This window comes from Seriola lalandi, unplaced genomic scaffold (assembly GCF_002814215.2).
Source record: "Seriola lalandi dorsalis isolate HSWRI2012SDOR001 ecotype SW California unplaced genomic scaffold, Sedor1 jcf7180002054769, whole genome shotgun sequence".
Lineage (NCBI taxonomy): Eukaryota > Metazoa > Chordata > Actinopteri > Carangiformes > Carangidae > Seriola > Seriola lalandi.
Window position 1 is genome coordinate 394562 of NW_019525322.1, and position 19485 is coordinate 414046.

The window sequence follows — 19485 nt, forward strand, 5'->3', positions numbered from 1 at the left end:
GGGGGGGGGCAGACAGACATGCGTAGCCAAGCAGGAGCTGCAGACGGTGTCGCGCTGCCTGCGTCCAGGTTGATTCCCTCTGTCATCGCCCGGCCATTTAATTTATTTATATTTATCGAGCTGCAGCGTTTCTGCGGCTCGACTCAAACAGGAGGATTTCACTTTCTCTGGTTCATATGTCAGAGTGTGTGTTTGTATCAGCGAGCCTCCTCTCACCTTGTGTGTGTGGTTGTTTTTGCGAATATTGTGTCGTGCTGAAGAGAAGTCTGCTTTTGTTTCTTTCATGTTTGTGTGCGTCTGTGTGTGTGTGTGTGTGTGTGTGTGTGTGTGTGTCTTCTGTGAGTGCATATTTCTCTCTCTCTGTATCGGATGTGTATCACGTGTCTCCCTGCTCGCCTCTGTGTGTGAGTGTGTGTGTGGAAGTGAGAGAGCAGAGATAGTGTGTGAGGTGAGGTGGAGAGGTGGTGTGTGTCGTGTCACCTCGCCCCTCTCTGCCTTCATGTGGACTTGTTGGATTTGCAGCTGACTAACTTATCAGCCGGCCTTATTTTCCTCCCTAAGGGAGGCACTTAACATTCACAGGCTCTACCTTTCTGTAGCAGCCACAGATAGTTCTGAGCTGCTGGGAAGAGACCTGCGTGTGTGTGTGTGTGTGTGTGTGTGTGTGTGTGTGTGTGTGTGTGTGTGTGTGTGTGTGTTAAAGAGAGACGATCTGTTGGTCTCTGTTTGTCTGCATCTGTGTGTTTACATCTCACAGGTGTGTTTGTGTGTCCACCTGAGTGTCTGTCTCTTTCTCTGTGTGTAAATGTGTGTGTGTTTGGCGCCCATCTCCCCAGCTCTTATTTGGTGCTTGGGCAGGTCCATTGAGCGATGGTCGGGCGTGCGAGTAATTGCTGATTTGGTTGGCCAGTCGATGACACAGAGAGAGAGAGAGAGATGCACTGTGTGAGTCAGAGCAGAGAGAAAAAACACACATCGCTGAGATACACCTGCCCAGTCACACACACACACACACACATTCACTCCCTGCTGAGAAAAATATATACCTGCAATGATACACACACACACACACACACACACACACACCACTCTCCCTCTATCTCTTCCTCTCAGTCAGGCCACATGGTCACATATTGAACCACAGTCTTCATAATGTACAGACTCACACACACTCTGTCCAGGTCAGAGTGTGCTGCAGCTGTTTCCAGCTGTTAGTAACAGTCAACAGTTATTAGAATATTTCCCGTCAAGTGTCGGCAGACGAGGAGAATATTGTAAAAACAGATGCAGGAATAAACCATTAGAACTGTATAATGTATATATAATGTAAACATTGTGGGTTGTGATGAGAGTTAAAGGCAGGAGATATTAAGTGAAGCCGCTCGGCTCAGTCTCTGTTGACGCCGCGGACCAGAACACAGAGAGAGAGAGAGAGAGAGAGAGAAAAGAATGACTCATGACGTTTTATTCTACATTTGTGCTGCTGACTGGAGCTGCAGGACAGTCAGGAGGGAGAGGAGGAGAGGAAGAAAGACAGGGAGCTTTGAGGTGGAAAAGAGGAGTCAGGAGGAGAGGATCCATCTGAAATCAACTTTGAAGCTGAAAGACAAATTTTCCTAAACTTTTCTTGATTTCATGATTTTTGGTGAAGGAATAAAATGTATTTCATACACGTAGCAGCAGTGGTGAAATGTAACCAGGTACATTTTCTCAACCACCGTAGTTAAGTACAACTTTGACATTTCAGAAGAAAATATTGCACTTTTTACTCCACTGCAATAATTTGACTGTTTAGATATTAGTTACTTTCCAAATTAAGATGCTTTCTTGCTGCTGTTCCTTTTTTATTATTATTATTTTAATAATTTCAGGATATTGTTAATGATTTTGGGTTTAGGAATATCGGTTAGACAGGATTTGCATTGTGAAAGTGTCACTAAGCTCGTATCATGATCCAGTGATCCACAGTGAGGTGTGCTGCTGTTTCTCCAACATGCCGATGCTTAAACCGGTTTCCAGAGTCTGATTAAATGTGCAACTGTTGCAGAATGAAACGGTTGGGGACAGGTGGAGGCTGTCGGGCCAGTGTTGATGTTGTTTATGAGCGTGCTCAGTGATAACCACCTCCTTGTACCTTCTTGGTGTGATGCCAGGCAGGAAAATGCCATCTGTATGCCACCCTCTCATCTCCCTGCCACAAAATTGATCCACTATGCCCTCTTTATCTGCTTACCGATTCACACCTATGTATGCACACACACAAAACTGTGTCTTGGCTGCTTTCAAGGGCCTCTGTGTGTGTGTGCGCGCGCATGTGTGTGTGCGTGCGTGCATGTTTTAAAGTGGACGCCCTCTCGCCATCTAAAAGGGATTTATGCATAGCCGGGTCCCAGAGTTTTTCCTGTTACGGTTTGATATGATAAGCTTTTTTATATGTTTAAAATCAATATGTAATCCTATGCAGGAGCTTATCCCTCTCCACACTCCTGACACACACACATACACACACACACACACACTTCCCATTTGTAAATCTATTTGGGCTTTGTAACACATCGGGGCGGCGCGCTACAGACCCTGATTGATTAGGTGCACTGTGGAATCCTATCACATGGGCGACTTTTGATGATGTTGCCAACTCTTTCAGGATTGCTAGTTGACTGGAACCGCTGATAGCAAGTAACTTTGTTCCAGGAGTTGTCGGACTTTACTTTGGGGGAATTTAGGTAATCAGTGTCTTACTTTATTTATTTGTGGTCAGGGTGTTTGCGTTGGCTTTTAGGCTGTTCTCAACTCAGGTTACACAAAAAAAATTAAGATAAAGTCCTTAATTGGTTTAAATGCACAAATTATTCTCCTCACATCTTCTCCAGCAGTTGTAACTTTATGTGTTTTCCAGGAAACAAGTGCCTCCTGTAGTGTAGCTAACATGATATTACATGCTGGTTATTGTAACATATGGCAGAACAGATGCTGAAACTGTGCGTTTTGTTTACATTCATGCTAAAGTTTGTGGATCATTGACTGTCGTCCGCTCTGCTCTTGTTTTGAAAAGTTAGAACTGGGTTTCCTGCTCTCTGACACTGACTTGTTTCAGTTTTTAGGAGCTGTGGAGTCTCTTAAAGGTTTTCATGGGATTCAGGCTGTGGAGTCAGGAGGCTGGACAACAAGATACTTAGCTGAAGTGTCACTGAAGTACTGGATAAGACTGTTGAGACTCTTACTGTCAACAAATCCCATGTAAATACAGAAACGATGCATGAGTCCATCTCTGTGTTTTTCACAGCTTGTCGATGGCACTCAGATCAGTTCCTACTGAAGACAGAGATCTTTAAAGTCAGGTATTGTTAATTAACTAAAAACTTGCTCAGAGGTGTAAATGATGCATTTGTGGGGAACTATTTTCAGCCACGGATTAATACGCTTTGGTGCTCTCGGGAGAGTCTCCGGCAGCAGGATGGTGCATGTGGGATTGATACAGAAGTGGCCGTGTTCATTGTGATGAAGACACATGTCACCCTCTGCTCGCTGATGTGTTTTTAGTAGTTTCCAGACCGAGATGAGCTCTGTGACGTATACAAGGCTTCAGCTACACAGACAACACTTTGTTAGTAGGATCAGTTTTTGGTTTTGGGATTTTTCATGGGATGACGATAAGAAAAATCACCAGATTTATCCTTTAAATTTTAGCTGTTGAAACATGAGTGGAATGATCCTTTGGTCAGTTTGTGGGTTGTTTAGTAATAATTTGATGTTTTCTGAAGTGCTGAGATGTTTCTTAACAATTTAGTCTTTAATCTGCATCTACAACAACCAAACTTTTATATTTCGTTTATGGACATTTGCATGAGACTGAAAAATTAATCTGCAGACATTTTTCCGTATTTATCAGCCCTTTTCCCGTCCTGTCGACTTTCTCCTCCTCTGGTGACACTTTTTGTCTCTTGACTCCACTTGGACCTCGGCCAAAACCAGCTTTTAGAGGCCTTTTACACAAGAACAAGAGGTAAAGAGAGCAGAGGGGACGAGGGGAATAGCTCTATAGATCTGTGTTTGTGGTCCTCGGTCTCTGAAAACGTTGTCTCTCAACTTATAAAGCTGTGGATCGAATCCTTTGATGTCACATCGCTGCATGATGTGAGACAGGAAACGAGAGAGAGAGACAGACAGACAGACAGATGCATGTCGGACTGTCTCTCCTCGCTTTGAGAGAACGAGGCTTTGGACCAGTTTGCTCTCTTGAATAAATTTAGTGTCGGAGAGAGCGGGCAGGGAGGGGTTCATGGGGATTTGAACCAGCGCATTCTTGTGTGCCTTGTGCAGACTCACATGGTTACCATCGGCGTGCACGGCGAGGCTTATCTGAATACGCACCCACCATGTGAGTTGTACACACTTCTCTGTCTCTGTGCCCCCCCCCCTCTCTCTTATGGGGGAGGCGGGGCTTATGTGGAGGAGGGGGGGGGTCTGAGTGGCTTCAGGGTGTTTTGTTTGTTCTTGGGTGTCTAGTTACCCAGCCTGCCCTGCTCTGGTGTTGCCTGGTCACGTCTCTCATCGGCTCTCTTTATTGTTTACCTTCCTAATGAGGGAGGCGGGACTCTGCGACATGTGATTGACAGCAGTGTGCTTGCCCACATAACCCCCAACCGCCGACCCGACCCGACCCTCCCCTCCCTGAGTCGACTAGGACTTTGGCTTTTTGGCTGAGATGTGCACTAGAGGAGGAGGAGGACAGTTTTTTTTTAAACATACCTCTGTGTTTTTGTGGGAATTTTTTTTTTTTTTTTTTTCTCCACCATCCTCCTGAACCCTCCTCTCGTGGGCCGGCCTTGTTGAGAGAGGATTGTGGGAGAGTGGAGTTATGGCGGATATAGAGACACATTCCTGTCTCACAATTATCCAAAGATGATGACTCACATGATGACTCAACTGCCTTTCGTTTTCTACACTTTGCACAGAGTGTCTTGATTCTCAGTGTCTCTCTCTCTCTCTCTCTCTCTCTCTCTCTAAAAAAAAAACCTAAACAAAAACTCTCCAGATGCAGGTTTGAACATATTTGGCAGTTTTGAAGTATTTCTCGACTCCTCTACAAAGGCAGAGCAGAGTAAATTTGCTTCCCTGAGGGAGAAAAAGAACAAGGGAGGGGGAGAAAGAAAAGGAAGAGAGGAACGTAGAGAGCCAAATATTGGGACTGTGTTCATTTCGCTCTGTGGTCGACTTCAAAGGGACGAGCGGGGCCAATGAAGAGAGCGCAGACCTTTCAGGACAAACACACTGGGCCCAGCGTGACACACACACACTCACACAGCCTGACTGCCGCAATTTGACTCAATGAGGAGGGGGGGGAATATTTATTTTTAATAAAGCCACACTTATTTTGGGACTGACATTTTACAACATTCCTTTTCTTCTGGAATCAATAGACGGTTAAATATTGATAGAGGGGTGAAGTTGCACACGGCTCGGCTGTGTTTGAATCCTCTCTGGGATGGAAGAGGTTTTTTTTTGTTTTTTTGAATATGAAAGGATGGAGTGTTTCGAGGGGACACGTTCTCACACCGAGAGGAGGAGCTGCAGATTTCCTGCCTTCGTGTAGCTGTGGGACAGTGGTGTAAATCCACAGTGGAACTGTTTCTGAACATGTTGCAGTGCACAGATCAGTTTGCTTTAAGAAGATGCCAACCTGCATTTTGTTGCGCCGCTGCAGCAGCAACAAAGTTGAATGCAGTTTAATTGCACAAGCTGACTTGTTTTTACGTGATAAGAACATGTTGCATGGTGGTTTAAATTTTACAAAGAGGAAATTTAAGTTGTCATGATTTTATTGTTTAACAGTAGTTGAGTGTTTGTGGGTGAGGGAGGGAGGAGAGCTGCTGGTGCTGGGTGAATGTGGAGCCGAGGGCGCCAGGCGGATATTTGAGCCTCAGGGGGAGTGAGTGCTCTCCTGTGGGCTGCCCCCCTCTCCAGGGAGAAGCTGAGGGGATTTGGATCGGGGTCCCACCTGGACCCTGTGGGGCCCTGTGGGGCCCCTTCCTGCAAAGACCCTGGAGAACTGATGGAGGAGAGTCGGGGGCTCACCTGTTTGTTTGTTTGTTTGTTTGTTTGTTTGTTTATTTATTTAGCTGAGGAACAAACTGCTGCTCTGTTTTTGTCTCTGACGTGACGTCGAGATGTTTCTATTCATTTGAATGAATCTGTGAAAGATTTTGGATCATGACGATTCAACTGGAATATTTTTTTACCTTTAAATTCAGGAAACAGGAACATAATCACTCTGTCTTCATCCAGCATCATTTTACCCAAATTAACCTCGAAAATGGAAGAAAAGAAATGCTTTATACAACAGGCCTGTCACTTTTAATGAGCATGATGACAATTGTCATCATCTTTTTTAGGAAATCACATGACCAGGAAACATTGAACACATAAAGACACAGTGTGTTAGTATAAAACTTTAAAGTCCTTTTTAAACAAGCAGCACAATCATTGTGTTTTTGAAACTATGAGTGAGGTCCTGATGAGCTGCGTGTTCCTGTGGGAATGAGATTCCTCTCATGTATCTGTGCGTCATGAGGCCGCACATTAACATGACAATATCCTTCAAGTGTGTTTGCTCGGGTCAACACATCATCACTGTGCGCACACACAACCTGACGGAGTGTGTTTACACGTCACATTCACACACTGGTCTGGTCTCCATCTCTGCACCGTCCAGCAGATTAATAACAAGATGAACTTTTACCAAACGCGTCCGTCCACTGAGCGATCTGCAGCCTCGACCAGAGAGCGCGTCCGTCATATGGAAGCTCTGCAGTCCTCAGTGGGATCTGATGGTTCCTGATAAAGAGCGCTGTTAAAGTGAAGCCATGTCCAGTTCGTCTGGAAAGTCTTTTTTTTAAAAGCATCTTCATTAGAGGTGATCATGAGGAACCGTTCTATTCCAGGAGGATCTGAGGTAATTCAGCCTTTTGTAGAAATGTTGTCTTGTAATGTTAAAGTTGTGAGGTAGTTGGTCAGTCGTGTTCACCAGGTCCTGGGAGGTTAGAACAATAACTTTTCATCCATGGGACAAAATGTCTTTTAGAATAAAGAGGTCGTCGTCCGTGCGTCCAGCTCTGACGGAGTTTGTTCCTCTTGTCGTTGCAGACTGGCAGAAGACCGAGGCCCAGAAGAGACGAGAGCAGCTGCTGCTGGATGAGCTGGTCATACTGGTCAACAAACGAGACGCGCTGGTCAGGGACCTGGACGCCCAGGAGAAACAGTAAGTTACACACAATCAAGACACACAGCAACACACAATCAAAAGCACTTAACACCCTGCAGCGAGTTCTGAGCGTCTGCTGCCCGTCTTTAAATGTCCAGACGTCCCACAAACCGCAGACATAGTGAAAACACGTTGCAGGACATGTTGCATTCCAGCCAGCCTGCACTCATGCTGCATGGCGGCGGCGGTGGCACACCTGCACGGGCGGGAGCCCGTCCAGATTGGCGCCGCCGTCCACCAACAGGGTGCCAGGCAGGCGAAAGGTCGGAGCTCGGCCCCTGGCGCTAGTCCACGCCACAGGTGGCAAGGCGACGGTTGCCGTGGCGCCAACTGTGTTACCTGTGTGTGCACGCTCCCACCCCCGCCTCCTCCCCGCTCCCTCCCTGACACATCTGACCTTTTGACCTTTGCCCTCCGCAGGGCCGAGGAGGAGGACGAGCACCTGGAGAGGACGCTGGAGCAGAACAAAGGCAAGATGGCCAAGAAAGAGGAGAAGTGTGTCCTTCAATGATTGTCACTTGAGAAAAACACAACCAACAAATGTAGCCGATAAAAGAAATGTATCATTATTATTATTGATATTATTATTATTATTATTTGATAGTGGCTTTTAAACATTTCTATCAGTTATTTGAATCTTTATCTGGTTGTTGTTTCGGTCAAATTAACCTCAGAGACTCGGCTGAATTTAGAGGCCTGCGATGCCTTTGCACCAACTTTATACTGACTCCAACTGTCCCACATATTTACAGTATTTTTTATTTTTAATTCTCCTTTGCTTTACACAGATCGGTACTTGTATGTAATATAAATATGTGTGAGACAAAGGCAGTGGAAAGGCTGTGATATTTGTATGTAATAACGCAGCAGCACAGCCCTCTCTGTGTGAATGTGGAGAGCAGTGGGTTTGAGGTACAGCACAACAGGATTTAATGGGGGGATTTCTCTTTATCTATTTTTTTTTTTCTTCATCATGTTGAGAAGATGATGAGGATGATGAGGCGGCTGACGTTTCAGTTGGACTTTTAAAAGGAAAAAAAAGATTGGTTGTACCATCAGTTTTTTGTTTTTTTTTTCAAGCTACTTCATTACTTGACGGTGTCTCTTTTAATTATTTCTCTTAAAAGTTTTTACTTGTAAAATATCTTAACAGGGGAACACCTTACCGTTCATAAATCTAAACTTTCCTATTGCTTTTTTTTTTATTGTCTTGGCTTGAAAGCAGTTTACCAAAAGATCATGTTTAAAAAAAACAAAAAAACACAAACAAACAAACAAAAAAAACTCATGTTGTATATTTTCATCACTGCTCTGACCAATAGCAACAAAATCCTCTTTATTTGTCAGGATTCATGCAGTCAAAACAAAAAACTATATATATTATTTATTGCCGTTTGTCCTATAAGCTGCTTGTAACTGAATCTACCATCACAGTTCATGTGCATTTTGCTCAACAACTTTTGGTTTGTATTTATTGTATTCTGAAGAGGAGAAATATGCTTCCACGTGCATCTCTTAGAGCTCCACATCTGGTGCAGTTGTCCTTTACGTGTGAACATTTACCTGTTTATTTATTCCAGTGTCATAACCCAAGTCTTCAATAATAAAGTCCCTATGATTTCATACTCCACAAGGCAGCGTGTGGCGTCTTTTTAAAGGCTCTGGATTAAAACACGCATTTTAAAGCTGCAGATATTTATCTCCTCGCGTCTGGACACCGTTTTATAATTGTTGTCATATTTTAACGTTGAGTTTTGATGGAATCTGCGGCTTTGAAGTCTGTTTTCATATTATTTTTTATTTTTTTTTATAATTGCACACACACACTTCTAAAACTTGTAATCTCAACGCTTTCATTCTTTTCTCTATCAATTTCTCCATTTTACCTCCAATCCCACATGATCCAGACACATTCCTGATTTTTTTTTCTCCTTTCTTTCTTTTCACATAACAAAAAGTTATTGAAATGCATGCACGCCTTTGGCTGCAGCGCTGCACATAAGTGGCCCCTATCACTGCATTCACCAGCGAGCGCTGCGTTTAGCAAAGCTTATTATTCGGCGCTCTGTTCAGTTCCCCTGCGACTTGTGCGTGTTTATAAATTAAAATTGGCGTTCGGGTTTTTTGTTTGAGGTCGGAGCTGAGCAGGTTCCTCAGAGGAAGATTAGAGAAATCACTTTGTACCGAGCAGATGTTTTTTTTTTTTTTTTTTTTTTCTCTGGGCCGCTTCTGTGCGCGCTGGAGACGGGGTGCAGGGCTGGAGAGGCTCGGTCACCCGCAGCCGCGGATGGAGAGGATGGGGAAGGAGAGGGGAAATTACAACTGGAAGGTCAGAAAAAACTATCGATTTAAAAATATTTCAGATGAAGAAAAAAAAAATCGCCATTTTAAATTTCCTCCTTTTTTAAAAAAAAAAAAAAAAAAAAAAAACTTCCTCCAGTTTTCTGACGCGCAGCCTGATGTTGAGACTAAAATTAACAATGAAATAAAAATGAGTGTCTGTGGTTGAACCCTCCGCTCCGTCCCTGCAGGCAGCCTCCCGTCCCCGATTAAAGCAGGGAAATAGGTTGTGACAGCAGACGTCCTCCCCGGCCTTTCTAATACGTTAAAATTAATTTGCTGATTCGTTTCTTCTCTGCTTGGGACCGACTGTACGTGCACGTTACGCACTTTACGTCCCCCGAGGCGCTTTGTTTTAGTTTGTATTACACCGCGTTTATCACGGGTGACTGTAACCTGCAGAATAAAGCGAAGAGCCAAACCGGTGAAGGACGTTTTGCTCGGTGTCGTCAGAGGGCTGCATGTGGCTGTATGAGTGTGTGTGTGTGTGTGTGTCTGTGTGTGTCAGTGTGTGTGTGTGTGTGTGTGTGTGTGTAAGGGAAAAACCTTAAAAATTGTTCACAGCACCTGTCACTTGTAGATGAGGTGGAGATGGATTAAATTTCTTCTATAAATAGTGAAATTTGTTTGATTAGCTGCCTGGTTTGATCCGGACAGAACTCAAACTTCACTTCATCAATTTAACAGAAGTTTTGTTTGTTCGTCCGAATCAGTTTTAAATTCACTAAAGTTCTTCCTCTCCTCTTAAATCGGCCAAAAATACTTGAAGGCCTCTGATGAAATAAAACATTTCCAGTGATTAAATTAATATTTCAACGTGTTTTCTGCGTGTGTTTCAGAGTTAAGAGAATAAACAGCCCGTCTTACCTCTGCAGGATCACCGGCTTTCTTTAAAGCTGCAGTTGAAGCAGACGGAGTGAAAAACATTTGGAGTCACTTTCCTGTTTTTCAGTGAATAAGAGCGACGCGGTGCGTAAAAAGCGGCGGTGGCTCTGCGCTGCTGTGCAGCTGAGGATCCTGCAGCTGAATGGATTATCTCCTGAGCTTTGATGTCTCCTGGCCTCACCTCACAGGTGCTGAGCGCCGCTCGGCCTCTGCATTACTTCCTTTCCCCCGCCGCCGTCCAAAAAACTGCACCTGAGGGAGCCCGGGTCTCCGCGTGCAGCGCCGGGGCTCCTACAACACTGTGTTTTATGCATCATCGTTTTAATAAGCACCGACAACATCCCCGCAGATCCCCGCTTCCAATCCTGCCGGCTGAAGGGACAAAACTTTTCCCCCTCCTCTCCTCGCCGCCTAATCCCAGGCTTTACCAGCTCAGCATTAAGAAAATTCAACTGCAATTTGGGATTAGACAAAATACTCTTATTACAAAAGGTTGGTGCAACTTGATAACTTGATACTTGTTCAGGGGTTTATCTCGGGGTCTTACTCACATCGAGAGAGGAGCGAAAAAAACAGGAAATGTAGGGGAAATGTCAGAATAACCCGAGTCTTTTGTGTTGTGAGGACCATATTTGTTGAATGGCCTTTTTGCATAATTTAACGGAGCCTCTGTGTGCGTGTGTGTGTGTGTCTCTGTGCGTGTGTGTGTGTGTGTGTCTGTGCGCGCGCGCCTGTGTGCATGTGCATGTGTGTGCAGAGAAGAGGAGAGGAGGGGTGATGGTATTTCGGCCAGACCCTCCACGGGCCCTCTGACTGCACAGACTTCTGATGTGGTGGAAATAAAAAGGTGCGTTAAAGTGTTTGACCTCCAGTCAGCAGCCAGGAAACACAAACCCACATCAATTAACAACAACAAAAAAAACAGTCAGAAAAGACGCTTCTCTTCTTCTTCCATCACTTCATTCACACATCTGACCGCAGTCAGTTGTTTTTTTTTTTTTTTTTTTGTGCGTAAAAACACGGACACAATCCACTTTATTCCTGTGAATACAAAGGTGCGTTTACGTTCGTTTTGTTGCGTTCAGGTGCCCTTATCCTCCTCCTCAGTGTCCCTGTCTGTAATAAGCAGCATCACTACAGGCCTCCACTCACAACCTCCTGCATTACTATTGATGTCTAAGTTTCTCTGTCAAAGTGCTCTCTCCTCTATGACTTTTAAGTCCCATCTGCCTCCACTTTGATACCCCTCCTCCTCACACACACACACACACACACACATAATTTCCATCCCTACAGTCTCTCTCTCTGTCTCTCTGTCTCTCTCTCTCTCTCTCTCTCTCTCTCTCTCTCTCTCTCTCTCTCTCCCTCTCTCTCTCTCTCTCTCTCTGTGAACATTAGCTCGCTTTCAGCTCAGGCCTCATTTATAGAAGTTGGTGCTTTTTTCGAGCCACGCTGCATCTCCACGACCCTCAGTGACGCACAGGCCGCAGAAAGAAAAGAAAAAGAAAAAAAAAAAAAGCTGTTTGTTTTTCTGTGTGATTGGTTTAAAACACATTTTTTTTAAAAAAGAAAAAAATAACATGAAGAGAAAGTTGCAGGTTTTGATTCGGTGACCGCAGCTTCTGGTGCCGATCTTTCTTCTTCTGTGGCTTCTTCTTCTTCTTTTTCCTCCGCAGTGAGTTGGAGGTCTATCCCTATTAAACTTTACGTCAACCATCCTCAAATGTAATTCTAAATGGGGATTAGACCTCATTAATATTCATGAGACTGGTGTGTGTGTGTAGAGAGAGAGAGAGAGAGAGAGAGGAGGGGGTGTATCACAATAAAAATCAAAACGGATAAATTTAACTTCTTTGCATCCTTTTTTATTTATTTCTCACGTTCACGTTTTTGAAGGGAAACTAACAGCAAATAACAGTCAGAGTGAAAATAAAGAGCGCGTGAGGAAACGTGCAGCTTTCTCACACTAAAACACATTTAAAGCAGATTTTAAACCTCAAACAACACATTTCTTCATTTTGCACATTTTCTGTATTTTGGAACATTCAGAATAATTTTTATTTAACAGAAGCACCGATTTTGGATATTTATGAGCAAATAAACGTCACTCATGGCACCGTGCAATTCAAAGAAGCAAATGAATTGGTGGATTTTTTGCAGGAAATAAGTTTTAGGAGGAGATTTAGTTTTTTTTAGTTCTCCTGTGGTCGCTGCAGCCCCCCCCCCCCCCCCCCCTCCTGTGAGCTGCATGCAAATCATAAAATACGAAACTCTTCCTATGAAAAGTGACTGTGCTTTAAATTTAATTTCTTCTTTTACGCACTTTGGCGCACAGCGGATCACAGCCCTGCTCCCCCTGAAGCGCTTTCTCCTGCAGGCCTGTGAGACATTTCCGTCTTTTCAGGACCTCTCAGTGGTTCGTCTGGTCTCGGGACCGGGACCGAGAGGAGGAGGCGGAGGAGGAGGCGGAGGAGGAGAGGGGAGGGGGGCACTGAGTGGGAGTGGGCTTCCCCTTAGCTGCCTCTGAGCGCCTATAGGCCGCCTGCGCCGTCCGTCAGCCCGGGGACGCGCGCCCATTGGCTGCAGGAGGCGGATCCGCAGGTGTCCTCCGCTCATAGAGGCGCAGGGCGGAGAGAAGGTGATCAATCTCCATCCGTCTCCATTAGAAATCACCTTAACACTCTGACAGACAACGACAAGCCCCCTGAAAGCAAATGAGTTTGATTTATTTGGCTGTAAAAACACCCGGAACCGCAGCGAGGACGCGGTGACGCCCGTGTGCTGATAACCTGCCCGCGCGTCTCTCCGTGATGCTGCTCGGTTTGAACACTGTTGTTTGTTTTTGAGCAAGTCTGCAGCTGCTGCTCCACTTTTATGCCCCGCAGACTTCCTCCTCCTACTGCTGGATAATTTTACTGCTGCTCGCCTCGCGTGGCCCGAGAGCTCCGGGAGAAGGGAAGGAGAAAAACAAGGTAAATGTTTCTGTTTACTATCGTTCATTTAAAGTCGATGCTCTTGTTTCTGTGCGCAACGCAAACTCTCTGTCATCCTCGTGAAGCGGCTGAAGTGGCGGATCTCAGAGTCACGTTTTTAGAGGAAAAAAAAAAGAAGTCTTTTCACGTTAAATAGTGGCATGTGTGCATGATTTCAATTTGCACCGCTGCACGTTTGTGGGAAAATTTCAGCGCAGATATCAATTAATCCGCGCGCTGCAGGACTTCAGCTGCAGCTGGATAAATGGAGTCAACTTCTTCCAGAGAAGATAATTTTCATATTTCTATTCCAATTCATTCCTGCGAGTTTTCCCCCTTTTTTTTTTCTTTCTTTTAAAAAAATTTTTTTTTTTTTTTTAAAGCAATTGGCCATTAAAACGTTTGAACCACTTAGTAGATAATTGGAGAGGCGTGTTTTGGTTTTTGTTAATTTATTTTGCTGATAAGAGCCCTTCTGAAACGCTCTCTCCCCGGAGGTCTAATCTAAATTCTAATTGAGTTCATTTGCACCGAGATCTCGCCCCTTTCTCTGCGGCCTGGCGGGGCTGGAAATGCGGTTTAAGAAGCGGCTGGAATACACGTTTGGTTGGTTAAGGTTTGGTTTGGTCAGTTAGGAGCTCATTGTTCAAATAATCTCCGCTTTACAGTCACTAATTTAATTCACAGAGCTGCGAGTTTGCTTCAGATAAATCTGCACTGAGGAGGAAAAATCTTTTTAAAAAAAGAAACTTTTATCAGTTTAGAAAAAATAGATTTGACGCTTTCAAACCGCCACCTGGATTATCGGTGCGTTTGAATGGAAATGCAGATTAGTTTAATGTTTAAGGAGTTGTTGAATTTGACTCGTTTGATTAATTGATTCAGATAAACTTGTTTTATTCTCTGCAGCCGGCTGAGGAGCTGTGTCTTTAATTCTTTACTGAGAAAAACAAACAGTCTACCTGTAATTTAGCTTTTACTTAAATATGTTACTAAACTTTTTAAAACCATCGTGTCTCCTTTACAGATAATATAATTTACCTTTTCAATCTGGTGAAAATCAAGAGGTGAAGAAATAATCTGGCTGAATTTGTTTATTTAAAATAAAGAGAAAAACTAATGCTAACACGATTTAGTTTCTCAAAAAATAAAAGTTCATTTATTTTAACGAGTAAAATTGGCTCCTTAGATTTTCTCTGATTTATTATTATTATAATAATAATAATGATGATCAGATGAGTGTCAGAGAAAATGGGTTTTATTTGGTGTATTTTTAATTGTAAAGTGGAGCCTGTTGTTTGGAGCCGCAGACTGAGGAGCCACAGGAGTCTGTAGTTGTGGTCAAAATACACACAAAGTTTGACGACCCGAAACAAACAGAATGACCTCGGACAGAAAGACTTCAGACACGCACAGCTGTGATTTTTATAGATTATCAAACCACATCCATAATCCATCTGTTTTATGTGAGTGAGTGAGTGTGTGTGTGTGTGTGTGTGTGTGTGTAAGTGCAGGCCTACACACACACACACACACACACACACACACAGTCAGGAGGTTACGAGTTTTATTCAGAGGTTCATTGCAGGAAAAAGAATCATTAAAGTTGCAGGAAAAGAAGAGACAGAACAATAAGAATCGTTTTTGGATTGAAGAAAAAAAAATTAGATTTTTCTCCTTTAAAATCCTTTTTACGACATTTTTGTTTTGGTCTTTAAAAGAGTTGAAACGCATAAAAAAATAACTCATTTACAAGTTCATTTTCTTCTATTTTACACTGATTATTGATCTGCACATTCAGATCTGTAAAATGCTTTATTACATAATAGAAGCCAATAGATTATTTTGGTTGAATTATTAATTAGTCTTTGAAGAAAATAAGATTTTTTCTGGTGGGAGTTCAGACTGACATGTACATGCTTTTACAACATAATGTGCAAAGTGTGTGTGTTTTGAAATACTGTACATATTCTGCAGGCAGGAGATGGATTATTGGCAATAATAAATAAATGTAGCCAAATAGATCAACATGCAGGATGTGTGATCAGACCAACACACGATGTTTTCAGTGAAGCAGTGATTTGTTTCAGTCTCAGTTTCTCCTCTAGTTTTAAAAGCTGATTAAATTCCACGTGAAAATCTTTGCACCGTCACTTTGTGCTTTTTGTTTCTCCGCTGGAGCTTCAGCAGCCGTTTGACCCCGGTTATCCTCTCACCAACAACCCAATATTCCTGAAGGGAATTAATGTCAGTCTGTGGTTTGAAATCATGAGTTTATCCTTTAGTAATGAATGGTTTGATTTCCCGCTGCCACTAAATAATTGGTCTACGATAAGTTTTGTTAGAAAACTTTAAGTCACGATTCCGGTTTCTTTTATTCTGTATTTATTTTTGTGCTTTCTTGCGTTTGTTTAAAACAAACAGATAACATGAGTGGAAAGTGGTTGAGAAGCCAGAGTGAATATCATTTTTATGAGACACAGACAGTCAGTTAATATCCGCTGCTCTGGGCCTGTTCCGGCTGCTGTACTTCTTTATTCTGCAGCTTTGATTTTTGTTCTCTCCGAAATGTTTCTCATATTTTTTTCTCCCTCGTCCCGCGTGGCTGCAGTGACTTGGATCGGCCCCCTGTCCCGTCAAGCTGCAGCATCGGGGGAAACCGAACCACTGGCCTGAGCTGGGTGGAGCAGTGACCGCCTGTAGCATGATGTCCTACCTCAAACAGCCCCCCTACGGCGTCAACGGCCTGGGGCTCAGCGGCGCTGCCATGGACCTGCTGCACCCCTCAGTGGGCTACCCAGGTAGGAGTCCGGCGCGCGCGCGCACACACACACACACACACACACACAGTCACACACTAACACACACATTTTAAAGATTAATGCACCAGGACAGAGGCACCTGCTCCCAGTCTGGACCAGTAAACCAGTTCCAGACATCATGGAGAAAATGACTAAAACCAGCTCAGTTAAGAAGAAGAAGTAGTAGTAATAATAATAATAATAATAATAATAATAATAATAATACATCGATAAAAGTGTGTCCTGGGCCTGTAAAATAATATAAAAAGCGTGTGCCACACATCAGCGTTATAAAATGAACTGCAGCCTCATGCTGTGAAAATGTAGGTGTGTGTGCGTGTGTGCGTGTGTGCGTGCGTGCGTGTGTGTGTGTGTGTGTGTGTGTGTATAGTTATTTAAACTGGGTTTGTCCTCCAGTGTCACACAGAACATTAAAGAGACTTTTAGTTGAACACTTTTTAATCTTTATAAAATAGTTTTTTTTAAAAAGTTAAAGTCAGTTCAACAGTAAATTGTTTCTAAACGTTTTAATTTTTTTAACAATTAAAATAATTTTCACAAACTTTTTCAATAATAAAACGTGGACGTGTTGAAGTAGAGAGCTGAGATAAATAAATTTAGATTGTGTGTGAAGTCGTTTATTTTCCAGCTGTTTAACACTTTCACACTTGAGCAGAAACGTGGATGAACATGAACATTGTTACCCGCTTTATTTCCGGTTCTCCGGTGATTAGTTCTTATTTTCCGTGTCGTTTTCTTTCCCGCAGCGACTCCCAGGAAGCAGCGGCGGGAGCGGACAACCTTCACCCGCTCCCAGCTCGACGTCCTGGAGGCTCTGTTCGCCAAGACCCGGTACCCGGATATCTTCATGCGGGAGGAGGTCGCGCTGAAAATCAACCTGCCGGAGTCCAGAGTCCAGGTAAAAACAACAACAACTAATAAACTTAACGCGGTTCATTCTGGCAAGAAATGAACTTATTACGATTAATTATATAATTCATTAAACAGGCAATTTTTTTTTCTCAATTTAATTTAAATGTTTAATATATTTGACAAATTTGTTTAGGTTTAATATGTTTTAGTATTTATACCACTAAATTAAAAAAAATCACTTTCTTGGTTTAAAGTTAAGTTTATATCATCGATGTTGACCGTTGATGACGTCATTTGTGTTTACAAGTTGTTGGTCAACTTAAGCTTGTTAATATTGCTAATATTAGATTCTTATATATATATATATATATATATATATATATTATAATTATCTAGCTACAAAACTTTCTCATGAAATCTAGAAGGAGGATAGTAAAATGAACTTCAGTTCCTTTTTATAACAGAATAGAGGATCATAAAGATATGGATTGATTTTGCTGGATAAAGGTGAACTTTTGACTTGGGTTGAAATATTACAGATGGTTGTGTCAAGTTTCACAGTTAATTATATAATTTCCTCTTTTCCACTTCTCTGGTTAATTTGGCCTTCTCTAGTTACCGAAACATCACTTTAGTTCATAATAATACTCGGAGGGCGTCGATGCAAACCAAACAGTTTGTACCTCGATGTAAACACAACTACATTTCAGATAGTCTAAACAGAAAGCTCATTTTTCATCTGAATCATGTGACCGTTTCATTATTATTTGATGCAGCCTAACTGAAAGCTGTGTAACGTGATCTGAAATATGGGATCTTTAATGAAGAGGCCAGGACTGTCCCTGCAAATGCTCCACAAACAGCTCACTGCTGTACTACAACGCTGAACAAATACTACTCTTGAAAGGCATTAGGGGAAAACCAAGGTCGGCCTCTCTCTCACAATTTGAGTTATTCTCAGAATGTGTGTGTGAAACAAAATGCTCTACATGATCCGACCCTCTTGGTGCTCTAGAGTTACCCTACTGTGTGGTGAAACCCAATAGCCTGTTATCTTAGAGCCGTCTACCAGGTATGAAATTAGACCCCTGGCTGGTCCGAGCCAAGGGGCCGGGGTGGAAATGAACCTTGATGGCTAATAACCCCCAATTTTCTTCCATAATGTACTCCCAGCATGGCCTGGGAGTATCCTTTTTTTTTTTTTCGTGAAACGCTGAGGTTGTTTGTGTGAACGGTTGCTAACTCCTGGCTGGTGTCCTCGGTTGTAGGTGTGGTTCAAGAACCGGAGGGCCAAGTGTCGCCAGCAGCAGCAGAGCGGCAGCAGTGCCAAAGCCAGGCCGCCCAAGAAGAAGTCTTCTCCGGCCCGGGAGAGCACCGGATCCGAGAGCAGCGGCCAGTTCACGCCTCCCGCCGTCTCCAGCACCGGCTCGTCCTCCTCTTCGTCCTCCTCCACCAATCACACAGGCCCGGCGGCGCTCAGCAGCACCTCTACCTCCATCAGCACCGTCTCCTCCATCTGGAGCCCCGCTATCTCCCCCGGAAACGCTCCTGCTCCTGCCGTGGCCCCTCTTCCCGAGCCCGGACCCCCGTCTAATGCGTCCTGTATGCAGCGCTCAATGTCGGGCTCCGCCGCCGCCGCCACCTCCTACCCCATGTCCTACAACCAGACGCCGGGCTACGGGCAGGGCTACCCCGCCCCCTCCAGCTCTTACTTCAGCGGCGTGGACTGCGGATCCTACCTGGCCCCCATGCACTCCCACCACCACCCCCACCAGCTCAGCCCCATGACAGCCTCCTCCATGTCCGGCCACCCGCACCACCACATCAGCCAGTCGTCGGGCCACCATCACCATCACCACCACCACCAGGCCTACGGCGGCTCCGGCCTGGCCTTCAACTCCTCCGACTGCCTGGATTACAAAGAGCAGACTGCAGCCTCCTCGTGGAAGCTCAACTTTAACACCACAGACTGCTTGGACTACAAAGACCAGGCCTCCTGGAGGTTCCAAGTCTTGTGATCAGGCTTTTCTTTTTCTTCTTCCCTCCCTGCTCGTCCGCTCCCTCTTCTTCTTTTTATTCTCCAGATTAGCGTATTGCTTGTTTTTTTTTTAAAGACAAAAAGAGTTTATGAACCATAAGATAACAAGATAGCAGCAGGAATGCTCAGCAATCGGACTTTGTTTTTCCTCCCTCTCGTCCTCCGCGTCTTTTTATAAAATTTAAAATTTAAAAAATAAAAAAAAAAAGAGAAAAAAAAAGAGAACCAGCCCCTCAAGTCCTGTGAAGAGAAAAACGTCAGGAGCAGTTTCCTGATGATGAAGAATGGGTTTTTAAGAAGCCCCCCCACCCT

The 19485-nt window shown here is 43.9% G+C and overlaps 2 protein-coding genes across 6 annotated transcripts in view; both read left to right on the top strand.

The window, feature by feature from the left end:
- ehbp1 (EH domain binding protein 1) overlaps nt 1-8897 on the top strand; it is a 136374-nt gene extending 127477 nt beyond the window's left edge. For all 5 annotated transcript variants that reach the window (XM_087179030.1, XM_023425303.2, XM_023425304.2 and 2 more), the window contains 2 exons: nt 7147-7261; nt 7685-8897. In XM_087179030.1, coding sequence (XP_087035156.1) covers nt 7147-7261; nt 7685-7775 — 206 coding nt within the window. In that variant the 3' untranslated portion in view covers nt 7776-8897. The remainder of the gene's footprint in view (nt 1-7146; nt 7262-7684) is intronic.
- Nucleotides 8898-13156: 4259 nt separating this feature from the next.
- On the top strand, nt 13157-19479 carry otx1 (orthodenticle homeobox 1). The gene is made up of 4 exons (XM_023425301.1): nt 13157-13461; nt 16073-16262; nt 17030-17181; nt 18404-19479. The coding sequence occupies exons 2-4, from the start codon at nt 16166-16168 to the stop codon at nt 19151-19153; spliced, it is 999 nt and encodes a 332-aa protein (XP_023281069.1). The 5' UTR covers nt 13157-13461; nt 16073-16165; the 3' UTR covers nt 19154-19479.
- Nucleotides 19480-19485: the final 6 nt, after the last annotated feature.

Excerpts from the sequence above, each read along its gene's own strand:
- otx1 (XM_023425301.1), top strand. The coding sequence starts at position 16,166 with ATGATGTCCTACCTCAAACAGCCCCCCTACGGCGTCAACGGCCTGGGG. Across the intron at positions 16,263-17,029 it reads CCCCTCAGTGGGCTACCCAG|CGACTCCCAGGAAGCAGCGG; the intron begins GTAGGAGTCCGG and ends TCTTTCCCGCAG. Across the intron at positions 17,182-18,403 it reads TGCCGGAGTCCAGAGTCCAG|GTGTGGTTCAAGAACCGGAG; the intron begins GTAAAAACAACA and ends CCTCGGTTGTAG.